Source organism: Myotis davidii, unplaced genomic scaffold (assembly GCF_000327345.1).
Source record: "Myotis davidii unplaced genomic scaffold, ASM32734v1 scaffold59, whole genome shotgun sequence".
NCBI classification, from domain to species: domain Eukaryota; kingdom Metazoa; phylum Chordata; class Mammalia; order Chiroptera; family Vespertilionidae; genus Myotis; species Myotis davidii.
Window position 1 is genome coordinate 9,508,724 of NW_006293001.1, and position 26,831 is coordinate 9,535,554.

The 26,831-nt window shown below is 44.0% G+C and overlaps 1 protein-coding gene and 1 pseudogene across 1 annotated transcript in view; both read left to right on the forward strand.

Moving 5' to 3' along the window:
• Positions 1–26,831, forward strand: part of MYO3B (myosin IIIB) — a 356,270-nt gene that overhangs the window by 221,435 nt on the left and 108,004 nt on the right. Inside the window, exons 26-29 of the mRNA XM_006766548.2 lie at positions 5,212–5,323; positions 6,252–6,414; positions 7,661–7,741; positions 23,763–23,864. Of these exons, the coding sequence (XP_006766611.1) occupies positions 5,212–5,323; positions 6,252–6,414; positions 7,661–7,741; positions 23,763–23,864 (458 nt within the window). The remainder of the gene's footprint in view (positions 1–5,211; positions 5,324–6,251; positions 6,415–7,660; positions 7,742–23,762; positions 23,865–26,831) is intronic.
• Positions 22,253–22,497, forward strand: LOC102755105 (annotated as a pseudogene).

The following is a 26,831-nucleotide window of genomic DNA, read 5'->3' on the forward strand; positions in this document are numbered from 1 at the left end:
CTTTTTGTTCTATCAGCTCTTTCTATAACTCTTTACTCTTCATCAAACCTAGTATGAAAACATTCAGGTTTAATCATTTCTTCTGGTGTTCATTTCCTTACAATCGCGCCTGTGTCACAGATAACTTATATTGAACAAATTTGTATGCTTTTCTCCTGTAAATCTGTCTTTGTCGGGCTTCTAATTTTCAGACCCAATCAGTGATCCTAAGAGGCTCAAGGAAAACTTTTTTTTCCTACCCTACTAGACTAAACTCTTTTTGTTTCTAAACTCAATGCACCCAACAGCTTCATCAGTTCCTCATAGAACATGGCTTGAGTTCTGTTCTCTATCCTGGTTGCCAAAAACTGTCTGCCAAAAGACACCCCAAAATATATTCATTACTTCCACCCACCCTGATTATTTATTTATTTATTTATTTACTTTAGAGATTTAGGTCATTTTATTCTGAGACTTTCTTTCAGTTCTAAAATTCTCCTCTTTTATTTATTTTTTTGTTTAAAGTATTACGTATGTCTCCTTTCCCCTGATTGATCCCCCTTCCCCCGACCACTCCCAAACCCCAGGACAAACTCCCACCACCCCAGTGCCCATGTCCATCTGATTTATTATTTTTTATTGCACTTATTTCAACCCCAACCAGCACCGAGGATTGAGCCTGCAAACAAAGTAAATGCCCTTGACCAGAATTGAACCCATAACCCATGAATTCACAGGCTGACCTTCGAACCACTGAGTCAAATTGGCTAGGGCTGCTCCTGAATTTTTGACCCTCGGAAAGTATAAAATGACAAATGTTGGTATTTTTAAGCCATTAATTTTGGAGTAATTGTTATACAGCAATAGAAAATTAATATATCCTAGAACCTCATAGATCCTTCCAGTTTGTGGTTCTATTATTTAAATGCAGGAGGAAAACAACATGTGTCCATAGATAGCTGGATGGATCGATATGATGTAATATATCTACCTCTATCTATCTCTATCTCTATGAATATTTCTCAATTTCTCAGCAATAAAAGAAGGAAGAAATCTTGCCATTTGCGACACCATGAATGGACCCAGAGGGTATTATGCTAAGTGAAATAAGTCAGAGAAAGACAATACCATATATTTCACTTACATGTAGAAGCAAAAAAAACACACACACCCAAAAAACAAAAATCAATAAACAAAACAGAAACAGACTTATAGACACAGAGAACAAGCTGATGGTTGCCAAAGAGGAAGGGGTGGGAAAACAGAAAAGAAAAATAAGTGCAGGAGGATGTATCTCTAGTTGTCTGTTGCTTTTACTAAGACTACAAACTGCTTTGCCTGTTACACTTTCAAACTCTCTCTTGATGATCCTACAATAAACATTTTAAGCAGAAAACAAAATAATATTTTTAATAGAGATAGTTTTAAACTGGATATTTACTATTTTGATAGCTTATATGTTTTAATAAGATGAAACCTTGGGAAATGTAGCACCTTCTTTAGAGTTTTAAAGCAGGAAAGGTTCATTAGGTCTTAGGAGGACCATCAGGAGTTATGTGACTCTTTGACATTGTTCACAACATGTTTTATTCAAAGCAGTGTTCTAAGAAAAAATGTATTTGACCAGATTTTCCTTCTCCTCTTCCCTCCAAAAGAGTTACATAAAAAGCATTTATCTGGATCTCATTCCCCTTGTGGGAATTTGGATACAGAGATGAAATTAACTTACTGATGGTTAGAAACAGAGGTCTTCTTAACTCAGAGCTCAAACTCTAATCTGCAAGGTAAATTTTACTCACAACAGGCAGCTCAGGGCAGAACTGATCTTTGCAATGCTCTCAGCTGTCCAGACCCCAGACAAACCTCTACACTTGTGATTTTGCTGTTATGCATATCTCCTGCTCATTTAATTCATCAAGCTGTTTCAGCAATGGACCTCCCCAAAAGACCCCCCTTGCTGACAGACCTTTTATCTTGGTTCTTTTCAGTTTCATCCTTACACTGAAGAACACAGGAGCTCAACCAAGTGTTTTGTTTGTTTGTTTGTTTTTTGTTTTTTTTACCAGGGTACCTGCTAGAATCCAAAAATAATCTGTGGAGGAAACACATTATACTTTTCTGACCTGGTTACTATAGAGCTGTCACTTACATTTCTTCAGTATTTTTTGAACCGTCACCTATTTGTAGAACCATTACCCATATCCATTACCATCATAAGCCAGATATGAATATTATCATCATACTAAATTAAGAGATTTGGGTTGAAGAACTAAAAGTCTAAGTTCTAAGATTTATGTTAGTTCAGGATGTATTCTGCCTATTTAGAAATTATAAATTGCTAAGAATTATCTTCAGATACCTAAAAAATGTATAAATCCTAGCCTGGGCTGGGTGGCTCAGTTAGTTGGAGCATCATTTCAGTTGTGGGTTCGATTCCCAGTTAGGGCACATACCTAGGTTGGGGCACCTGTGGGAGGTAATCAATCAATATTTCTCTCTCATATCCATGCTCTCCCTCCCTCTCCCTTCCTTTCTTCCTTTCTCACTCTCTCAAATTAATAAAAATATATCCTTGGGTGAGGATAAAATATATAAAAATCCTTAATTCAAAAGCTGAAACATATCTTGCATTCCTCGTATATCCCTGGCAGCGCTGGTCATTCGTTAGTTTCTCAGTAAATACTTCACCACCAGTAGTAATGAGCAGTCATCATGAGCAAGCCAGGGCTGATCAAAGTCAAGGATGCCCATGTTTTAAGTGGCCAGGCCTAATGGAAAAAGTGTAGAAGTCCTGGTTTTACCACTGATCTTTTCACCTTAAGCTATCTGTACTTCAGCTTTCCCTAGACATTCACCCCATATAGGTTTGCCATCTATTCCCATCATCCCCATGTGCTCCAGGATAGTCTCTTTGTTTCTGCCAAAGCCAAGTGAGAGAAGCCATGACTAAAACTACAGTCCTGGAGAAGCAGGGACTGAAGAGTCTGTGCTGATGCCATGACCTGCCCAGATGGGCCTGAACTTGACCCCTGGTTATCCTTCCTCCCCTTAGCTCCACAAGACATCTCCTAGGCTTGGCTAAATGATCTGCCATGGGCCTGTCCACCGTTCCGGGGTTCTGAGAGAGCACTGCCTCCCCTCAAAGGTGAAAACACAGACTCGAGCCTTGGATACATTTCCAGGATTCTGAATGCAAATGTTTCCAGCAAATTCAGCATTATATCCTAACTTGCAAAATAATCTTGTAGCACAAAGATAAAGTTAAATGACTCAAGTGCTCATTGGATATGTTTATTTTTCCATAAACAGATATGGAAATGTTTGGCAGGAGGAAGGGACATTTTTTTTAATATTTTGGTGATTTTTTTAATAAGTAAAAATGGTTCTGTATTTAAAAGTAATTCCAAAAAAACGTATCAACTTGGTCTGAGAAATGTCAGGACAATCCTTTGACAAGGAAATTAAGTTTATTTTTTATGCTTCCAAGGTGTTGAATTTAATTATAGATGGCAGCAAAGAGCAGAGAAAGGATCCTTGAAAGATTTTAAAAGAAAAACTGAGATAAAGTTTTTCTAAATGGATAATATATTAGTTATATCTTTTTTTAAAAAAAAAATGGGAAGAATTAAGAGAAGGAGAGAGAAAACCCTTTTGTTGGTGTTCTTTGAATCTACCCAGGCAAATGTGTTTTTGGTGATTGTATCAGGAGACCATACCTACTCTACATCTTGAGACAGATGTGTGACTCAGCAGGGTCAGCAGTATTAAGCTATTACCACTTTTGCTATTTGCTTCAGATGGACTTTTCAAAGCATAGTCAAACTTTATGCAATGGTGTCACCAAACTAAAGGGGTTTGTTCACCTGTGGGTGTCAAAGCCCAATCAAATGTGAACTGGAGCTTCCTGCAAAGAAAGTAAAGGTTTATTTAAGGAAATGGCACCAAACCCAGAGTCACAGGTGAGCTAATACTGTAAGACCTGGCTCTCTGGTAGCTTCTAGGGGTTGGGATATAGGGGGAAAATCATTAACCTTAGTGACTAAGGGAGTTAGGGTCATGGTCTCTATTGAATGGTTGGTGCTAGGATAGGAGTAGTTGGTCATTGCTTCTGGCCCTGATGTCAGCCATGGCATCATACTATCTGGTTTCCCAAGGGTGTGATTGGTGGGGTCGTTCCCATTGGGTGTAGAGCTGAAATACAACTGAGGCCTGGATGTTATCTTTAGTTTGCCTGAGACTGTGTCACTGTGTTCAGCATGCCTGGGGCTTTGTTCCTAAGATTCTTTGATGCTGACCAGAACCCCATTGTCTGAGGGATTAATGATTAAGGGAGTGGACATGCAAGGGAGGGAGGTGAGTGAGGCAAGGTCCTCATAGGCTGGATAAGGCCAGTTTCAATCAAAGGAAAGAAGGCGAAAAGGTCAATTAAAGAAATGAAGTTTTTGCATGGTTACAACAGGATTACAATTTAAAAATATTTTAGATGTTTTTTATTCAAAGATTCTCGACAGAAAAAACTAACAATCCGATCAAATGTACAGTTCAAAGATGTCTTTTGATGTTTAGCAACAAGTCCTAGGAAAAAAAACTAGAGCATTATTTTGGACCAAACAAGTAAGTTACCACTGGCAAGTTTGTGGCACTAGTAAAACAAATAAAAATTTAATTCTCTTGGTCATATAGATATATCTATGAAAACCATTTTTTCCCCAGTCTGTACAAGGTCTTCATAAAAAAATGTAATGAATATTTACTATGTAATGTTTAACTGATTTTCTTTTTTTTAATATTCAGAGGTTATGTTTTCCAAATCTTACCCAGATGAGTATGACACTTAGTTCGAATATTTCAATCAGCAGATTTCCCTTCCTCTTACAAATTATTTTTATAATAGTAATGCTAATATTTTATATGATGATTTTCACTGGAAGAGCTATCTAAACTTCAGCTTTCTAGATTAATATTTTGGGTTTTCATGCAAAAGATGTCATATATGCATTCAATATGAATTACAAAGCAGTATTAAAAGAGAAATGCACATAGCAGAAAGTATGAAAGTAGGTAAGAGCCAATAAGCATAAATTGTATATCTTTCACTATCTAGTACATTGTTATCAGTGCTCAAGAATTATTTACTATGAAAAAACAGCATGTCCACGGGCCCAGAGCAATTCTACTAACCTAAGTGAAATGAAGACTAAAAATACTTTATCTTACTCTTTTATTTTGTAGGTATTATTACTTGGCATTCAGAGCACATCAGACCCCTCTTGCCAGCAAAGAGAGTTGTGTTGCTATCTTGGAAAAGTCCAGATTAGATCACTGGGTGCTTGGAAAAACCAAGGTAGTTCTTTCTTCGTTGTTCACATCGTCACCAGTGATGCTATATTGCATACCCGCGTCTCTTGTCAGTGATATGAATGGCCCTGTAAATTGTGTCGCTTAGCAGATGAGGCCCCAACCTAACAACGATCTTGGCTGGTTTTGGGTCAAGAGTCCCAGGACCTCAAGGACCAGAGGAGGAGGGTGTGCCGCTGGCCGGCATGTCATCTGAGAGCCACTTAGCATTTGTAGAATGAGATCTTCAAGTGTATTTTAAAATGTCCCTTTTTTCCAATGCTACTTATTTCAGCATTGCATGCAGATACACCAATCGTATTAATGACAATGATGAGTATCTTTTACAGTTTTGTTGATTTTTCATTAGACTCTTCTTGTGTTCTTTATCGCATACCCTAATGAACAGGCTCATGGTGTTCAGCTTTTCACTTGGGAGAACATTGCCTCCCTGCAGGAGTCCAGGTTTTTATGGCCCCTCTGAATTGCCATGTGGAGCCAGCCTTAGCCTAAGTGTTGCTGGCAGCACTCCTGCTCCTCGGCCACTCCTGTGGTCATCTAGGTCCCTCTCCCTGGGAACTTCTGTTGGCGTGGGGTCAGTTCTGTTGGGTAGCACCTCCAGTAGAGGCTGTGGGGAAGGAGACTAGAGATCGAGCTGAGAAAAGGGAATTCATGGCAGAAATGAGGCAGGCTTGGAGGATAGTTGGGATCTCCTAAAGCCCTATCAACTTCATCGTATGTTTGTATCCATAATCACAGATTGGCTCAGCCTTAGAAGTGGAATTGTATTTGCTTCCAAGAGGTTCATAGCATTAGCATAAATCAAGTCACTGTAAACTTTATTTAGATAATGATTTTAATATTTACATGCTGAAATAGAGTGGATATCTGTTTGGAAGCCCATATATAATGCCAAAACTAATGTCTCATTTCAGGTTTTTCTCAAATATTACCATGTTGAGCAGTTAAATTTGCTGCTGCGAGAAGTCATAGGCAGAGTGGTTGTGCTGCAGGCATATGCCAAGGGGTGGCTTGCAGCCAGGAGATACAAAAGAGTCAGAGAGAAGAGAGAGAAGGGGGCCACTGCCATCCAGTCAGGTAAATGGTTCTGAATCTTGGCATTTCATTAAGTACTGGTTCTCAGTGGTTTCTTTTCTTCCTCCCTCCCCTCCTTCCCTTCTTTCTTCCCTTCTACCTCCCTTCCTCGCCTCAGCAAATCTTTATCCAGTGTATCCTGCAGGCCAGGGCCTGTGCTAGTTGCTGGGGAAATAGCCATAGCAAGAGCGCCATGCTCCCTGAACTCCAGACAACCAAACAGGCTGTCACAACACACTGTGACGAGTGGCAAGACAGCGGCAGTATGAAGTGGACGGAGGTTCAAATCCAAATCACACAGACATGCAGACATGTGTCCCAGCTCCCGGATGACTGACATAATTTATACTTCAGGTCTATTAACAGGTTTTCAGCGTCAGAATTTCTAATGCCATTTCAGAAGGCTTTTCTAGCCCAGACAGGGCTTGGAAACCGAGGGAACAGATCACGAGGCCCTGTCATATGCCCAGCCCAGTCAGTGCCCCTTTGCATACCTGTGTGTATTTATGTTACAAACAGCATTTGACTCCTGTGTGCTTGGTGAGTGGTTGTGAAAGCCCCAGCCCGTCTTGAACATAGCAGAGCACCTCCTTCGTGCTCTCATAGTGTTCACTCTGGACTTCCTGACCTCGCTCGGCAGCACGGAGAGCTGGGACAGTCTGGGGGAGCACAGAGGAGCGGCAGTCGTGCCCCTGGTGCGCGCCCTAATGCCCCAGGTCTCTGACTAAAGGACTCAGCACAGCAGTGGCAAGTCCTTTCTCTTTCTCTGCATCCATGCGTCTTTACCCTCACCCAATGCCAGTGTCGTGCTGCTAATGATTCCCCTTAATTCTCCTCTTTATTATCCTCTCCAACTTTCATGTTTGTACCTCCCTTCCAATAACAAAGATGGAGCAGGTCACATGGTTCTGTTTCCCACCCCTAAAGCCTGAAGACAGCTTCCTCCATGGGATGGAAAGACAGGGACCCCTTCACCTGGGATAGGAGTCCCTAGTCATGCATACATGGAATCCAGAATGTTCTGGAAACTTTGCCTGAATGAAAATAATTCCTCCTCAGAAGCATCTTAGAGGCCAAGCTGAGAGTACAGAGAGGCCCCCCTTCCCCATCCCTGCTCACGTATCTCTGCTGATTTTGTTCAGTGAGGGAGGAGGAGAGGGGTAATAGATTGGAGGAAAACAGCTTATATCAATTCTCTGGCACGTGCTTAAATTAATGTCATTCCTAGCACATGGTTTTATATTTTTAGCCTGGAGAGGATATGATGCTCGGAGGAAATTTAAGAAAATAAGCAACAGAAGGAGTGAGTCTGCTGTTCATATTGAAGCAGGTAATTAAAACATCATTTTCATAGCATCCACTTGGAAATATTCAGTGATTAAGTTCATATGAGTTTAGGAAAGCTGCAAGGTTAATAATTCAGGAGCATTGGCATAGGCGTCAGGAATTCAAGGGAGGGTTTTTAGTGCTGTGTCTGACACACCCCGTGTGTGGCGATGATGAGAATAACCCTTGTGAGCGTTTGCTGTGTGCCACACCTGCCTAAGGATGCTCTGAGTAGGTACTCTTAGATTCACTCTATTTCAGCAGAGGGGGCAACCAAGGCGCAGAGAAGGGAAGTAGCGTGTCCAGGATCACACAGCTGGTCAGCGGCAGAGCCAGCACTGGGACTCAGGCAGTTTGCATAGAGTTAACTCCGCATTCCCGCCAACAGAACAAATCCCTCCCCTCTTGGAGGCACATGGCCCTCATCTGTGAAATGAGAGCAATGGCTGAAGGGGTCAGGAAGGTGCCTTCCAACCTTGGAATTCTCTGATTGTGGCAGACCTGTGTCTCGGCATCACACAGACAGGAATAGCTCAGGAACTCTCCCAGCAGACAGAGTTTTCTTCCCCCAGGCCGTTATGTGCCCAAAGTGGTCTTCTGGATCCACAGGGTGAGCAGGAGGTGGCAGCGTGGCCATGGCTACCTGAGCGCTGTGAGCTCTGGTTCCTGGCTCATCAGTCCCCTCCTTGGCTCCCAGGTCACTCTGCTCTTTTGCAAGTGGCAGTAGCCACAGTGGCTACCGGGCTGGGTTTCCTCTGTCATTTGAAGCTGTACAAGCCTAATTGAGGAACTGGAAAAAACAGGCCCCAACACGCCAGTAGCTCCCAGAGCTCAAGACATGGGAGACAGAATAAGAATGTGGCCAGTCCAGTGGACTCAGACGTAGAGAGAGGGGTAGGGTTTCAAATAATGCCACGACTGAAGCAAATCTTTATATCAAATAGCCCACATCTGTTTCGAGGGGGTCCTTGCCCTGAACCTGGCTCCAGGAATACTCAGAACTCTCTTAGGCCACTGTAGAAGCCGGACTTCTTCATTCCAAACCAAAATATTTGGGAGGACAGGATGTCATTTAAATTCAAGTGTGTAAACTTTTAACACCATCCCCTAGGACAGCGGTCAGCAAACTGCAGCTCGTGAGCCACATGCAGCTCTTTGGCCCCTTGAGTGTGGCTCTTCCACAAAATACCATGTTCGGGCGTGCATGTACAGTGCAATTGAAACTTCGTGGCCCATGTGCAGAAGTCGGTTTTCGGCCTGGGCAAAACAAGTATACACGACGAATGTGGATGGGAGAGTTGGAAGGGGTCAACCTCAGCGAACGTACCTCAATCAGATTGAGGATGTTTTTAGCAAAGGCCAGCTTAGGAGTACCCTAATTAAGTTAATAACAATGTACCTACCTATATAGTTTAAGTTTAAAAAATTTGGCTCTCAAAAGAAATTTCAATCGTCGTACTGTTGATATTTGGCTCTGTTGACTAATGAGTTTGCCGACCACTGCCCAGGGATTTCTAAGCTCTACAACTTCAAAGCCTTAGGAGGAGGGATGTGATTCTAGTTGCAATTTAAGAAAGACAATTCAAAGTGCATTTGTTCCTTACTTGCCCACCTCCCACCACACACACACACACACACACACACACACACACGGTCCCCCTTAAGAAAGGATACTGGGCTGACTTCTGATCTTGCAGCTTGGCCCTAAGCCCAACATATGTTTTAATATATAAACTTTGAGCTTATATATTGTTGATCCACTGAATCCAGTATGTAGGATCATAAATCAAATATTCCCTCTCTGAAGATCATATTTGGAGGGCTCCCTGTGTTGGTGTCAAAATGGTACCAGGTGTTAGGCCAGTGGAGTCAGACTGGACCTTGGTTCAGCAACCTCAGTACTCAGTACTCAGCTAAGAAAGAATTCAGAGCCAAGACTCAAACTATAAGAACAAGTTTATTTAGGAAGTCACTGAGGTAGAAGAAGTGACCCATAGAGAAAATGCACTCAGGAAACAAGTTACAGAGATAAAAGAAGGCCTCTTGGAGCTTAGGAGAGAGAAACAAGGAGAACTTCCTGGGCCAAGGGGTGAGGAAAAGTGTGGGCGGGCTCAAGGGAGAATCCCAATAGACTACTCACAGCTTTTCAGGTGTATCCCATCTCTCTCCATCCACTATGGAAAAAATCCAACCATGGCTTCTGCAGGGCCAAGGCAAAGGTCAATGCCCACAGTTTCTGCTTCCTAGTCCTTGGGAGCCCACACAGTCTGTCTCAGGCCCCAGGTCACATGTTCCTGGGCAGGAGTGAACAGGAACCAACAGGGCAAGTGTGGGTCCCAAGCAAGAGAAAGAGCTTTTTTGTTCTCCTGGGGTTTTAACCAGGAACTTTTTAAAACTAGCCAATTAACGTTCCAAGTTTTTGTGGGCTTCTGATGGGTCCAATGATCTCTTTCCTAGTTAGACCAACAGGTCTAGAGTCAAGCACCTCTCCGTGCTCCATTTTGAGTTTACCAGGCATGTCCTTGTCTCCCCCTGCTTCCCTCTTCCACACAAACAATCAGGTACCCGAGAGGGGGAAGAGGAGTATGAATCCCCTTGGAGGGACAATGCTGCGATTCCCTGGGGTGTGAAGCTGTAGCTTCCTGGTGAAACAAACAGGCATCATGTCCCATACACTTTGCTTCCTTTCCCTCATTAATATCAAGTGTATTAGGGTAACAGTTTCAGGTTCATGGTCTCTACTGATTGGTCAGTATCAGGGCAGAGGGTCATTTGTCAATGCAGCTGATCTTGTTTTTCTTTTTTAAAAATACGTTTTTATTGATTTCAGAACAGAAGGGAGAGGGAGAGAGAGAAAAATCAATGATGAGAGAATCACGGATAGGCTGCCTCCTGCACGCCCCCTCCTGGGGGTCGAGCTCCCAACCTGGCGAGTGCCCTCATTGGGAGTGGAACCGCGACCTCCTGGGCTCGGAGACTTTTGTTTATTTTATATAACCGTGACCTCTTGGTTCATGGGTTGACACTCAACCACTGAGCCACACTGGGCAATGCAGCTGGTCCTGATGTCAGCCATGGAATCGCTTATCTGTTTTTGCTGCTTTTCTGGGCCTGGAGCTGAAACACAACTGAGGCCTAGATGTTATCCCTAGGGGTTAATGCTTAGGGAGTAGTGCGTGTTAGGAATGCTCTGAACTGATGTCATGGGAATAACATGACGTGTCACTGCACCATACCCTGATTGGCTTAAGGGTGTGGTTTCACAATCTGGCCTGAATGTCTAACCTGAGGAGGGTGGAGCAACAGGGCCCGGGGCCGTTTCAAATGCCTGCCAGGAAGTGGTGCAAAACTATCTTTGTCTCCTACAGTAAGGAAGCCTGAGTAGATTTGAGTACAAAATTAAAGGTTATAAAAAGGAAATGGAGTTAATCTATACTAACAATAGAGGAATATGCTATCGTCTGGGATGCTATCACAGTAACAGTAACGACCAAACAGCAGGCTGCGAGGGGTGACAAGACCCGTAGAGGAGTTAGTGAGGGATGACCAAACTATTGAACAGCAGGCTGCACGGGGGACCAGGCCTACAGGAGGGGACAGTTGGGGGTGACCAGGCTGGCAGGGGTGGCAGTTAGGGGCAATCAGGCCGGCCAGAGGGCATTTGGGGGTGATTAGGCTGGCAGGGTGGGCAGTGAGGGGTGGCCAGGCCGGTGGGGAGAGGTAGTTAGGAGTGACCAGGCCAGCAGGGGAACAGCAACCCGAGCAGTAAGGAGTGAGCAGGTGGGTGGTAAAGAGTGAGGGATCTCAGATTGCAAGAGGGATGTCCAACTGCTGGCTTAGGCCTGATCCTAAGCCGGCAGGCAGATAGCCCTCAAGGAGTACCAGACTGTGAGCAAGCAGACATCCCCTGACAGGTCCTGGACTGTGAGGACTGCGAGGAGAAAGAAAATTAATACCTAGGTGCGTTACAGGGAAACACACACACAAAAAAAAAAGGCAGAGAACATCTTAAAAGTAGTCAGAAGAAAACCGGCAGGCAGACATTTCTCAAGGGGTCCCAGACTGCAAGAGGGCTCAGGCCAGGCTTTGAGTCCCTCACTTCCCCGCCAGTGCACAAATTTTGTGCATTGGGCCTCTAGTATATAATAAAGGGCTGATATGCAAATTGACCAAATTGCAGAATGACTGGTTGCTATGATGCACACTGACCACCGGGGGCAGATGCTCAACACAGGTGGTCAGTGCGCTCCCACAGGGGAGCACTGCTCAGCCAGAAGCCAGGCTCATGGCTGGTGAGTGCAGCAGTGGTGGTGGTGGGAACCTCTCCTACCTCTGTGGCAGCACTAAAGATGTCCAATGGCTTAGGCCCACTCCCCGTCGGACATCCCCCAAGGGCTCCCAGACTGTGAGAGCGTGCAGGCCGGGCTTAGGGACCCCCCAAGTGCACAAATTTTGTGCACCAGGCCTCTAGTATGTATATATAATTGATTTCAAAGAGGATGGGAGAGAGAGTAACATCAATGATAAGAATCATTGATCAGCTGTCTCCTGCATGCCCTACACTGGGGGTCAAGTTGCAAACATGACATGTGCCCTGACCAGGAATTGAACCGTGACCTCCTGGTTCATAGGTCAACACTCAACCACTGAGCCACACTGGCCGGGCAGATTCTCTTACTTTTGAAGCCTGCAGGAAGTGGCTGGGGATGTTGTCATAGTACACCTTTTTCTGGTGTGTTCTAAGGTTATTCTCAAATTTATTATTTTTCAACAAACCATTTTATTTGAAATTTTGATTCTGTGGAATGCGCTTGTTTGTATTTCAAGTTCTGGCACATAGTCTTTGTTAATGGCGTTGCTAAGATATGTTATGTACTTTTAAAAGCAGCCCTTGAAATTTAGGAAGCATTTGGCCTACATGTTACTACAGAGCATATTGAAATTTGTTTTCCTTTCATCTCCTTCCCAATAAAAGCAGCCGCACGGCTTATCCCTTTAGCTTCCTCAGAACTTCCTTTCAGAATTCCCGACCTATTACGGCACATTCACATACCAGAAACAAGATGCCTTTTCATGCTGTCAACCTTTTTCATCTGAAATGTAAATTAATTCTTGCTGGTATGCCTGACAGAGATCAAAGTCAGGCATTAACCTTCTTGGGCTTTCTGGGGAATCCATCCCCAGGACCCGGCTGCCACTGTAGCGGCCAGTGTCCCTGTGATGGGGCCCTCCTCCAGGCAGCCCTTGGTGTAGGAGCCACTATTTCAAAGACTCAGAGTTCTTTTGTAACCCACCTCATTATCACTTTAAATTAGGTGAGAAGTGATCTGCCTGGCCAGTGTGCGCGCGGCGTGTGTGTGTGTGTGTGTGTGTGTGTGTGAGAGAGAGAGAGAGAGAGAGAGAGAGAGAGAGAGAGAGAGAGAGAGAATGAGAGAGGGGGACACACGCTGCTGCTTGTGTTAACTGTGGGCCCTTTGCTCAGATTCCTGGAGCTTGCTGAAGTGGTTCTGACAGCCAGTGATCTCGGTGTGATAGAGGAAGGGACTGGGCTCCAGATTGGCAACCTCTCCCCTTGCTCAGTGGGTCACTTCTTGCCTGTCAGTCTTTGAGGTAGGCCGCATTTACATTTTCAAAATAAACAGATGCCTTACAAATACAAGAGCCGGTGGTCTAGAGATCTCTGTGGGCCCAAACAGTTCATCAGCCAGTGGTCAAATGCTGGGAGAGAAAGCAAGCGGGAAAACATGCCCTAGGCACAGGCACATCCATTTCCTATGTGTATAGCACTGCGCTGCAACAGAGGGCCTTTATGAGAGCTGGGGTCTTGGGGAGGGAGAGCTGAGGATCCCAAACCAAAGTATAGTTTATAGTTTGTCAGTCTCCTTATGAGGGTGGCGGCCACAGAGCGGAGGGGAGAGGTCCCAGAGGGATAGCAACTTTGGATGCATCTTGGTGAGAAGTGGCATGTTGTATTTTTATTGTTGGTTAATGGTGATAACAGGCTTTTGCCATAGGAAAAATGTTTTCCTTTAAACTCCAAAGAATTAAAAGTATACATTTTAAATCAGAAAAATAAGATTGTACATATTAGTGTACAATAGTTTAAGTAAGAATTAAGGGATATATTATTCCATTACTAATCTACTTTTAAAAATGAACTCAATTTCAGAAAGTGGATATAACTAGATTTATTCAGGTAAAAATGCACCCATTCCTCAGTGAATACTATCAAAACAAACAACCTGTGGGGAATTTTTAAAAGAGCTACAATGTCTCATTCTTTAACTTTTCCAAAGTCCTGGCTTTAAAACTGCCTTTCTAGTTCCAGATTCATTTTTTAAATGAGGGCAAAGTGGTGGGCCTGCCCCTCTCAGAGGAAATGCCTGGAGGAGGTGACAGCGGAGCCCTAGGGCTGGGAACAGAATTTCAAAGAGTGTCTTCTCAGAGGAAGGAGGAGCAGGCTCTTCCTTCGTTCTTCCTCCCTCCCCCACCCCCCCCAACCCCCAGCACCCCAGGAGCAGGAAGAGCCCATTGGTTTACAGAACATGTTCATTGATTGCTTCAGTGCTGTGGACACTGTTGTTTTCTCTTCCTCTCTGTCCTCTGATCAACTTCTACTTACTCTCCAACTTGGCCTTTTCAACAACACAGATGTTCTCAGAAGATAACAATAGCGCTATGAAAACCATGGCCATTCTCCTTCTGATGCCCTTGGCGGGGGGGGTGGGGAGTGCTTTTCAGAGTGTCAGCTACAACTCTGCCAAGGCTGAGGGCGCCTTCCAGGAGCCTGTGAACAGGCATTTTAAACTGGCTGCAGCCGGAACCGCGGGGCGCTTCATGTGACGCCAGCCATAGGAGTTGCTTTAAATGCTGGTTCCCAGGGAGAAAGCAAGCGTGGGGTCCAGACAAGCTCCAGCACCCTGGGGCACAATTTCTGATGGCAACTTAGAGGCTATTTAACTTCTTCTAGAAACCTGGGCCTGCAGGATGAGAGAATGAGGTTTTTAGTGTTTGAAACTGCCTGAGCTTTTCAACCTCTTTCAGTGCAAGGCCTCCTTCTAGCCTTTTCTAACTAAAGGCCGGTGCCTTTAGCACGTTGGGGGCTTGGCAATGACTAGCTAGGTGGTTGCAGCAATTCCCCAGAACTACATTTCCAGGAATATCCCGAGGTATGCAGAGCAACTATATTTTAAATTAGAAAATTAATTTCTTTCATTTTCTTATTCAGCTACTATTTGCTAAGCACCTCCTTTATGCTGGGGCTACCATGGTGAACAATGGGACTTAATCGGAGGCTTTAAATTTTCCATCTCTAATACAGACGGCTATAAAACATGCGTTCCCTCAAAGGGGTACTGTTTGTATAAATCCGACACTCTAGATTATGTCAACACTCATTGGAAGATGTTCTCTACAATGCCAGTGCAAAACGAAGAGCCAAAATCATTATAAAATATAGCTGAGGATATGCAGTGAAGTGACCCATGCTTCTCCATGATCATGGTGGATACTTTTCATTCTGACGAAGCTGTGCATCAGCAGATCGTTGCTCACAAACCAAACAGTAGAGGGAGGTCAAGGGAATGTACCATGAGGGAAAAGGTCCACAGTGAACAAACAGAAGAAAAACAAGCATGCCCTCTGTCATGCCCTCTATCACTTCTTTCTGAGTCTCCATTTGTCATTCTGCCTCTATCTCACTGTTTCTCCACTCATTTCATTTCTCTGTCTTAGAAAGATTCCTCATCATTTCATGCAGAATCTTAATTTCTCAAAATGCGAGAGAAGACGGGTTCCAAACTTTTCCTGGTCATCAGGCAGAAGCCACCTGCCTGCCCTTTGCTGGCGTGGTAGGCCATATCCACGCAAGAAGGAAGACACAGCCAGGGAAATGAATTATCTGGTGCCCTGGGCTTGGGACGAGTTGTAAACTGCAAACTAGCTCCACTGTCTCCTAAACTTTTAACAAAAAACAGGGTTTCCTTCAGCTTATGCAAGGGGTCCTGCTCATCTACTCACACACTGCCTGGATTTCTCTAACTCTAAAGAGCTGTGGCTGACTGGAGGAGGAAAATGTTTGGAACTTGGAACAAGTACTTCAGGAAAACATGCCTTGTCTGTGAATGGGATCAGCACCTACAGGGAAACCCCAAGCATGGCTTAGAGGAAGTGGCTTATAGCTGAGCAAAGGCCTGGCCTGTGGCTGCAAGGTTCTGTCAAGAAATGGACTCTGCCCAACCTCGGTGGGACGCACACACTAGAATTCTTGCCATGAAGTGACTTGGAAGGCAGAGGAGTGTCTTTTGCTGTGAAATCAAATTATTGCCCGTTAGAAGGAAACCCCCGGAGGGCAGGGTACTATTTATCTGGTGCACAGAGAGGAAGCTGAAAAGCCATCGTGGACTTGAGGTCTGCGGATGCCTGTCATACTGATGTGGCATGGAAATGTGCGTAAGGCGCTGGCACCCCCAGGACTTAGATTCAAATTCCAGAGACTCTTCAATTCGGAATAAATTTCTCCTCATGTGGCGCTCCAGACCTGGCTACAAAGAGGTGGTGTGCGAAATGGCACCTTTACCACCTCAACATTGAGTGGGGCAGCATTATTATGGTCAACAACATACCCAAGTGGCCTCTACTTTTCAAGTTTTTTAAAATATAAACTCATAAAATGTGCACATTTTATGACCTTTATTAGTTATTTATCCACATAATAAAGAAACATTTACAGAAAAAATTAACTGTGCCCTGGCAAGATGATCAAATTCCCCTTCCCCCCACACCTTAAAAGTCTCCTGTGTGTAGACAGATTTTGTTTTCTGCTTTAACAGATGAAACAGAAGTCTAAATAACTTGTTTCCCCTTATGGGTTGTGTGAGTTTAGGAATTGTTATCAGAGTCTTCCTCTGAGTCTTCACCCAATGCTTTTTCAGTCAACCATGCCCTTTTGTTGGCTTCCCTCTGGAATAGGGCACACGGACAGCCAAAGCATTGGGAAGAGTTTTACGTATCATCCCAAGCATGGACTTTGCAGTCAAAACAATTGACTTTAAATCCTGGCTATGCCACCATTTGTCTGGTTTAGGGAAAATTACCTCTAAGCCTGTTTTCTCAACTATAAAATGGGACTCATTAAGGCCTAATTCTCAGGACTAATTTTGAAGATGATAGCAGAAGAGATATGCAAAGCTTCCTGTACAGTACCCACACCGGGCAGATATTAACTAAAGGCTAGTTCCTTTTCTGCATTCCCTTTCTAAATATGTACTTCACTGGGAAAAAAGAAGTCAATCTTGTAGGATGAGCATAATAATGTTATAACTTCAAAAAGATGAAACTATTTCTCTCATTTTCAGAGGGAAAAAAAATGTACCTGCCAAGTCTCAAATGCAGGTGCAATAAAATCTTCATAAAAAAGAAGTTTCCAAATCTTAATTTATGCTTATTTGACAGGGAAAAATTCAAATGCAATAATGGCATGTGAAAGTTTTCAGGTAGTTTTGTTTTTGTTCTTTGGAAAGAGCTGTGCTGTGTTCCATTGTGCTGAGAACTTGATTCATTTGTGCAGATACGTTTTTCATTGACTACAAAATTATTAAGACTTAGGTGGTACGCTGCTGACGTCACATTTCCCACTCACTTGTTAGAGGCCCTTCTGCAACTTGTCCTGTAGAAGAGCAAGTCCCCTCCTCACCCCTTCCACGAAGTCAGAACTTCTAAAATCCAGGAGCTAAACATCACCCAGATTTTCTGCCTGCTCGTGTGGAAAGCGAGTCGCCTCTCAGATGTCTGAAGAGTTGGAAGATCTCGGTGTGCCTATCACGTTTAACCCACAGTGACGGGTGATTGGCAGCATAAGAGCTGAGCGACAGCCCTTTGGCTGGGAGTTCAAACCCCAACACGAGGAGCCATAGCAGGATCACGGCTTGATTTGCTGTGGCCATGACGTCTGAATCGCCGAGCACAGAGGCGGAGGCAGAGGTGACAGCTGGTAGCCATTCTCCTCAATAAAGTTGTGACGGTTGAGATGTCTAAGCAACCAGATCCTGCTAATTTCACAGACTTTGAGCCAAGTGCTTAGTGTCAAAACCGGCTATGGTCAGTGATGCACATGGCTGTGAAGGGTCCCTCGTCCACAGCAAGGTCTCCCCACAGACTCTCCCCGGTGGGTTGGAAGCAATTGGATCCTGCTTTCTAGCGTCTCTCCAGTTTGAGGAGAAGAAACTCAGACAGTTTGATAAAATTGGATGAACACATATAGTCAGGTAACCCCCCTCCACAATCAAGAACAAGAAAAGTCCTCATGCCCTTTTTTGTCATTCATCCCTCTTCCCCCCACCCTCACCTCCTGGTGACCACTAATGAGTTTTCTGCTCCTATAGTTTTGCCTTTCCCAAAATGTCATATAAATGGAGTCATAGAGTATGCAGACTTTTCCATCTGGCTTCTTTCACTTAACATTGCTTTTGAGATTCATCAGTGTTGTTGCGTTTATCAGTTTATTCTTTTTCATTGCTGAGCAGAATTCCAGTGAATGGCGGTACCACAGTTTTGTCCATATACCAGTTAAAGGACATTTGTTCCCAGTCCTTGGTGATTATGAATAAAGCTGCTATAGACATTCACATCTTTATCTTTTTCAGAAAAACTTATAGAAAATGAGATAACTTTGGTTTTTAAGAAACCAGAGCTGTATGAGCAATTTACACTTTATTCAAAGCACTTTCACTCACCTTATTCCTATAATTACCATAGTATCCTTGAGAACTAGGCTAGGGATCTGAGCTCCCTGCAGTCCAGACTGCCCAACCCCTGGTCAGCTGTCCTTCCCCTGAAACATTTTCTGAACATCCTGTCTGTGCAGAACACTCTGCTAGATGGTTTTGGGGTAGTCATAAAAACAACATAAAGATTGATTTTTTTTCCAATTATCTGTTATCAGGGTAATGCAAATTAAAACCACAAGATACCATATGACCCCTATTAGAATGGCCCACATCGGGGACACTGACAAAGCAAATGCTAGTGAAGATGTGAAGCAAGAGGAACTCTCATCCACTGCTGGTGGGAAAGCAAAATGGTACGGCGAGCCACTTTGGGAGACAGTGTGTAGTTTCTTAGAAAACTAAACGTGCTCTTATCATATGATCCAGTAATTGCCCTTCGTGGTATTTACCCATACAAAAACCTGCACACAGACCTTTAAGGCAGCTTTATAATTGCCCAAATTTGGAAGCAATCAAGATGTCCTTGTGTAGGTTAATGGATCAATAAATTGTGATAGATCCAGACAATGGAATTTTATTCGGTGCTAAAAAGAAATGAACTATCAAGCCATGAAAAGACCCAAAGGAGCCTTAACATGCATATTACTAAGTGAAAGCAGCCAATCTGAAAAGGCTACAGACTGAGTGATTCCAACTATATGACATTCTGGAAAAGGCAAAACTATGGAGATAGTAAAAGGGCCAGTGGTTGTCAGGGATTAGAAGGGAGGGAAAGATGAATAGGTGGAGCACAGAGGACTTCGGGTAGTGAAACTACTCTGTATGATACATCATGATGGATACATGCCCTTGTGCATTTGTGCTGACCCATAGAATGTACAACACCAAGAGTTAACCCTCGTGTAAGTTATGGACTTTGGGTAATTGTGACGTGTCAGTGTAAGTTCATCATTTGTAACCGATGTACCGCTCCGGTGGGGGATGTTGATAATGGTGGATGGAGGTTATGCATATGTGGGGACAGAGGGTATATGGAAGACCTCTGCACCTTCCCTGAAGTTTCTGTTGTGAACCTAAAACAGCTCTAAAAAAAGTAAAGTCTTTAAAAAGGTGGAGGGGGTGGAAGGAGTCTCAAATGGAACCAGGACCAACACACCTGCCTGGGCCTTGAAAGAGGACTCAGCCAGGGCCAACTAACACAGCCGCAGGGAGCAATGGTCTATGAAGCTTCCCCCATCCGTTTTAGAAGCAGGCAGGGCATAAATTATAAGAAACAAATCCCACCTTAAACTGATGGGAGCCAGAAGAGAGCAGCAGTCCCTAGATGCATGAAGGGAAGGGGATTCCCCCAGATGGAGATGTTCCAGGTCAGGCAAGAAGCTGATTTCTAGGATAAGGGTAAACCTTCCTCTTAGCTTCCACGTTCGAGAAAGCAATTACTGGGCAGGACTGTCTTTGAACTCAAAGTTTGGTTGGGATAACTACTGGAGTTAAGTAATGGAGAATCAAAGTGGAAAAATGCTCTCATAGGCCTGAAATTACTAGATTTGTTTCGTGTGGAAGCCAGGATTTATAATGCAGCTGAGGGGGCCAATATGTCAATGAGATTCTGTTCTTTAAGAAAAATTTTGCTTTTGCAATGCTGCTTTTGCCAGTTGGACCTCCCACAAGTTGGCCTCTTTATGTTCTGATAAGATGGCTGCTGACCAGCTGTCACTCCAGCCAGAAACCACACTGGCTCCTTGTGCAATCCACCAGCAGCAGTTCGGAGGGTAAGGCTGGGCCTTTGTGCCTCATCTGTATGCGCCTTCTCTGCCAGGTACAGTGGGCACCCTTTGCCAGCTCCATTATGAGGGCAGGAAAGCTTACCCAGCCTAGATCTCTAACCAGGAAATCTACTCAGACAGGGTCCCTGCGGCCAACAGTGCTGGGCCTGTCCTCCGGTGGGTCAGCGCATGCCAGGCCAGGCCAGGCAGGGCCTCCTCCTGCAGCAGCCCAGGCAAGTGAAAGAAAGTCTGATTTTTTTACTTGGATTTATAAAGGAAAAAATAAGAGAGTAGGAGTTAATGATTTTTAAATGTTTGAATAAGTGGGGCTGCACCATGTGGTATTTAGGACTTTAGATTTTAGGGCTTGAGTTTGAACCCTAGCACTGCCACTCTCTAGCTGTGTGAACTCCTGGGCAAGTCATCGAACCTCCCTGTGCCTCTGCTTCCTCAGCTCTGAAATGGGAATAATAGTGGTCTCTACCTTTTAGAGTTACTATGAGGATTGGACAAGTTAATTTTTGTAAAGGACTTAGGAAAAAGCATGGGGCCTAATAATCCATACATATGTGTTTGTTAATAAAAATAATGGCTATTGCCCTGGCCAGTTTGGCTCAGTGGATAGAGCATCGGCCTGCGGACTGAAGGGTTCCAGGTTCGATTCCGGTCAAGGGCATGCACCGTGGTTGTGGGCACATACCCAATAGGGAGTGTGCAGGAGGCAGCTGATCGATGTTTCTCTCTCATCAATGTTTCTAACTCTCTGTCCCTCTCCCTTCCTCTCAGTAAAAAATCAATAAAATATATATTTTTAAAAATTCTAAATAATAATAATAATAATAATGGCTATTTCCCTAGCTCCTGGTCCTAATTCTTCTCCCCCTCCCTCCACCCCCTCTACCAAATCAAGCTGAATGCACATACCTGATCTTTTTCTTCTTTTCTATTTCAGTCCTTAATATCTGTCAGCTTCCTCTCCTCATATTAGTTCTCTATGGCTGCATTAACAAATTTCCCCAAACTCTCTAGTTTCAAACAACAGAAATGTATTCTCTCACAGTTTAAGAGGCTAGAATTCCAAAATCAAGGTGTCAGCAGGTGGGTTTCTGCTGGAGACTCTGAGAGAATTCTTTCCATGCCTCTCTCCTAGCTTCTGGGGTCCCCTACAATCTTTGGCATGCCTCGGCTTGTAGGCCCATCACTCCACTCTCAGCTTCCTTTGTCTCATGCATTTTCCCTGTGTCCCTCTGTGTCTTCACATGGACTTCTTTGTTGTTATTGTAGCTAATCCTCAATGGATATTTTCCCATTGATTTTTAGAGTGAGTGAAAGGGAGGGGGAGAGACAGGGAGAGAGAAACATCTGTGTGAGAGAGACACATCAATTGGTTGTCTCCTGCAACTGAGGTATGTGCCCTTGTCCGGAATTGAACCTGGGACCCTTCAGTCCTTGAACCAACGCTCTAGCCACTGAGCCAAACCAGCCAGGGCCACATGGACTTCTTATAAGGACACTAATCTGGATTTAAGATCCACCTTAATCCAGTAGTATGACCTCATCTTAAACTAACATCTGCAAAGACCCCATTTCCAACTAAGGTAACTTTCTGAGGTTCCAGGTAAAAAAGAATTTTGAGGGAACACTAGTTTACCCAGTTTACCACCTTAAAAGTTTCAGGGTGCTTTCACATCTGTTATCTCTTTTTAGTTTTATTTTATGCATTTGAATGGAAGTTCCATGAGGGTAGGGACCATGTCTTGTTAAGAGTCTGGGGGCCTGGCCGGCGTGGCTCAGTGGTTGAAGGTCATGGTTCAATTCCCATGCAGGGCACATGCCTGGGTTGTGGACTCCATCACCAGTGTGGGGCATGCAGGAGGCAGCCGATCAATGATTCTCTCTCATCACTGATATTTCTATCTCTGTCTCCCTCTCCCTTCCTCTTTGAAATCAATAAAAGCATATTTAAAAAACAAAAAAAGAGTAGTCTGGGGCAGAGCAGCAGATTACTCTGTGCTTGGCAAAATGGAGCTGGAGGCCATGAGCAGATACACCAGCCCAATGAACCCAGCTGCCTTCCCCCATCTGACCATGGTACTGTTGGCCATTGGCATGTTCTTCACCACCTGGTTCTTCGTTTATGAGGTCACCTCCACCAAGTACTAGTACACTTGGGACATCTGCAAAGAGCTCCTCATCTCCTTGGTGGCTTCGCTCTTCATGGTTGTGGGGTCCTCTGCCTGCTGATTCGGGTTAGCATCTACCTATGAGCTCCCAAGAGTTCCTGCCAGCTTCATGGAATCCCTGTAAAGTAATTTTTGTACTATTGCTGGAAGTGTCCTGCCTGCTGCTCACAAAAAGAAGGCAGATGTGTAACCATAAAAAAAAAAGGAGTCTGGTCTTAAACAAATGGAAAGATACCATGTCACCAGGTTGGGTGTGGAAAGGTGATGCCTGAGGTAGGAGAGTCACCCAGAAGGAGGGCGAGGGACAGGATGAAAAATATATCTTTAGAGGAAATAAAAAAGGAGAAAGTTTGGAGATCCCATATATTCTAATATGGTATTTCTAGAAGTAAAACAGGCAGAATTAGACATAGCCAAAGGAATAAGGAAGGCACAGGAGGAGAGAGAGCAAGCTCTAGATCTCAGATCAGGGAGAAAGGAGATGGGACAGATTAAGAATTGACTGCCTCGGGGCAGAGCCTGAAGAATACCTCCTATGTGGGAAGGAGGGGCCCTGCTGCCAGTATGGTTTCTTCTAAAGACAAGGGACCCCGTTGCAAAGCACCCTCTTCAGATACCCAAGGCAGTCTGAAGGTCCTGGAGAATAGAAGAATAGCTGGGATAAACCCTTTGGTATTTTTCTACTCAAGCCATCAGCTGTTTTGGTAGAGAAACATTTAGGTGTTCATCACTGTGAACTCAGCTGACTAGAGGATGAAAGGCTGCAATTGTGATATTCCTCAACTGAGAATAGTGTGTGGCCTGTCTTTTCTGTGACAGCATAACTGGTTGTCAACCCACACTCATCTGTGAGCAGGGCTGCAAGTGAGAAGCAAGGTAAAGGCATGCCTGAGAGGCATAGGTGTGGAGAGGAGGAGACCTTGTTCCTATATTTACTTCCCTGGTCCCCTCATGGTGGCAACAGAAAAGGCAATAGGACAGCCATACAGTTGTCAAACCAGGAGCCCTGGCCTGGTGCACTCATGACCTCTGTGTGCCACGCAGCTCCCTGTTTGACTAATGTGGTCAGTGAGACAGAGAGGTTCCGGAATTACTCAACATCACCAAGCTAGGAGGGAGCCCAGCCAGGACATGATTAATTCTCTTGTTCCCTTCCATTATGCCCTTTCCAACTACCACGCTGTGTTAAATCTTAAAAATAAGCACCGAATCTGTTGAGATTCATCATAGAGCCTCAAACCATAGGACAAATGTGGGTTTCCCTAGCCAAGTTGTATCACCCAGTTTGGTATTTCATCTAGGTGTGGGAGCATAATGTTGAGAAGTTTCTCTTCTGTTTCATTCCACAGGGCGCCCTTCGGACCAAAGCGGTGATCCACACGTTGTTGTCACAGGGGCCATCAGGGGAAGTACCCAGGTTCAAGACTGTAGTAAGCCTGGTGACCACAAAGGTGAGGCCATTAGAAGTTGGGATGGGTGTCCTGTGGGACATTCCAGAGAAGGTTCCAGAACTGGAAATGATACCCTGATATGGACCTTCTGTCTGCCACTCTTTTTTTTTTCTATAGAGAACAGCTGATTAAATTTAGAGGCAGCCTTGCAAGGACCCTGAATGGTGATTTCACAGAATCGGAGAGTGTAGACAGAGATAAGCTACCGCCTGCCTCCCTTCAACCTGTCCTCTCAGAGCACACATGCTTCTATCTGATTTACCTTAAGATTTATGGAAATTCAGCTTTTTAGCCAGATCTTTCCATGATCCTGACAGTGTACATAGACTTCAAACTAATTGAGAGCATTCATGGGGGAGGAATGACTGTGGATAAGAAATAAAAACTTGGGTATCTGGTCTAAGCCCTCCCTTAATTAACATAATTGTAAAGTGAGAGAATTGGACTAAATCAGTAGTGTTGAAACATGTTGAAAATACTGGAATCTCCCCTTTTGACAGTGTGAAGGTCCCTGGACTTCTGCTTGAAGAAGTAGCTATGCGCCCTAGCCAATTTTTCTCGGTGGATAGAGCATTGGCCTGCAGACCAAAGGGTCCCGGGTTTGATTCCAGTCAAGGGCATGTGCCTTGATTGCAGGCTCCTTCCCAGCCCGAGCTCTCGTGGGGCATGTGCAGGAGGCAACTAATTGATGTGTTTCTTTCACATCGACATTTCTCTCTGTCTTTCCCTCTCTCTTTCACTCTCTCTAAAAATCAGTGGAAAAATATCCTCGGGTGGAAAATTTTAAAAAAAGAAAGAAATGGCTGATTTCTTAAATATGACCTTTAATGCCAATGCTGGTATTTTATAAAAAGTGAGGATGAGTTGCCCTGGCTGGATTTTACAGTTGAGTTTGCAGCAACTGTTTATCTGCCAGGCCCAGCAAAGAGGCTCTGGGTCCTTCTAGCTGCTTTGTAATCTGTTACCCAGCCTATGTTTTAAGGAAATACAGAACTGGGGCTTTCCCAGGGGACAAGGAAGTTAGGGAGTGGGAGAAAAAGAGAAGGGGGACCCAGGGAGCAGCAGTGTTTCTTGAACTTGAGGAGACCTGGAGGTGGAGATAATGAGATACATTCCACTTTCAAAAGAAGCATGGCTAGCTGGTACTGACCTACCTTCTAAACCCTTTCTCCCTGGCAGAAGCCACAAATAAAAGGTCCTCCTATTGTAATCAACTCGCAGATGTGTTTTGTTTGGCCAGACATCGTGTTTTGGGTGTTTTTTTAAAAACTTTGAACCTGAATGTTTTTAGATGGGGCATACATTCTTGGTTCACCACAAACCCCACCACTCCCACACTCTTCACCTGACACCGCACACATTTATGTTACCTGGGTGGCCCCAAAGGCATTGGAGCTTGCAACACCTGCTATGTTGTTTTCTTTCTTTTTCTTCCTTTCCTGATAGTCAAATGCTTTTAGTCAAATGCTTTTTCATCTTATTGCAAAATAGTCCAGTAAAGAACTGGCTGTTTTCCTGGGAAAATGAATGGCTTGTAGAGCTCAGTCTCACTTTGGAAGGGTTCATCGCCTCAGAGCACTCCCTTCCGGTATTGCTGCATTTCATCAAACCAGAACGGAGGGACACTTCCCTGAAGGCAGGCGAGGCCTATGTGCACAGGCCTCTGTTGTCACACCTGTGCACACCTCAAGTCTAGTTTCTATGAACATTTCTGCAATTTAAGTTCATCATTTAATTGTTTCAGCCCTGTCACTGGTCTAATTCCTTAACCCGATCTATTCACTTAGGATGAATCACCCGATTTGACTTTTCTGTTTTTTTCTCCCATCTCCTTCTTTAACAATCTGCCAGAGAGATACCAGGCAATTCCAACTGTCACCAGGACATACTTCAAGTTTTGACAAGTTTGATAACCTCCTTATTTTTTACTTATTTATTTTGACCCTCTTTAAAAAATGGAAGTATAATTGACATATAGCATTATATTAAATTTCAGGTGTGCAACATAATGATGACTTCTTTTTTATTTAAGTTTACCTCTTTACTCTGACCCAAATCCTTTTCCCTGCTCTTCCAGCAAAGCTGGGGGATGGAGGAACAGACTTCATCTAAGCTTTACTAAGAGTACTCGCTAAGTTTCTGTTTGGCTTATTTTTAGACTTCAAATGACTCTTAAAAATCAATATTTTGATGACTGAAGTGTAAATGAGTAAGCAACATGGAATAAGTTTTCCCTTCAATCACATGAACAGAAATTCTGTGCATTTTTATCAGAAACCCAGGCAAAGTAACTGGAGCATTTGCTAAATTCCAAGTAAAAGTGTTGATGCCTCTTCTCTTTCTGGTGGTAGCCATGGCACCTTACCAAGGACAGTCCCAAATCAAAATGGGCTTGGTGGCCTCTCCTGGCTTTCCTTATGCCTTTTCCTCTCTGAATTGCTATCAAATTGCTATTGCTCGTTTTTATACTAAGGATCTCAAAATATGTGCACACAAAAGCAATCCTGGCTTCCACACAGATGGTACCATTTGGGCTTTGATTAGTGAGTGGTGGGTCTTGGTGCTGCTGAAATGGACCAGAAAACAAGGTTAAAAATTATTTGGCTTGGCCTGGCCAGTGTGGCTTAGTTGGTTGAGCATCATTCTGTACATCAAAAGGTGGCAGGTTCAATTCCCGGTCAGGACACATACCCAGGTTAAGGGTTCGATCCGTGGTTGGGATGCATGCAGGAGGCAACCAATCTCTCTCTCTCTCACTCTCTCTCTCTCTCTCTCTCTCTCTCTCTCTTCCTCTCTCTGGAATCCATTTTTTTTTAATTATTTGTGTCAATTTTCCTTCTTAATAAGGAAACAAAGGTATTTGTGTCCCAGATGTGGACTTCTCTTTTTTCTTTTTATGTCAGCTCTTCCTTTTATGTTGCTTATCACAGTATTTCAAGTAAGCTTGGGCCAAACAATGTGTTAGAA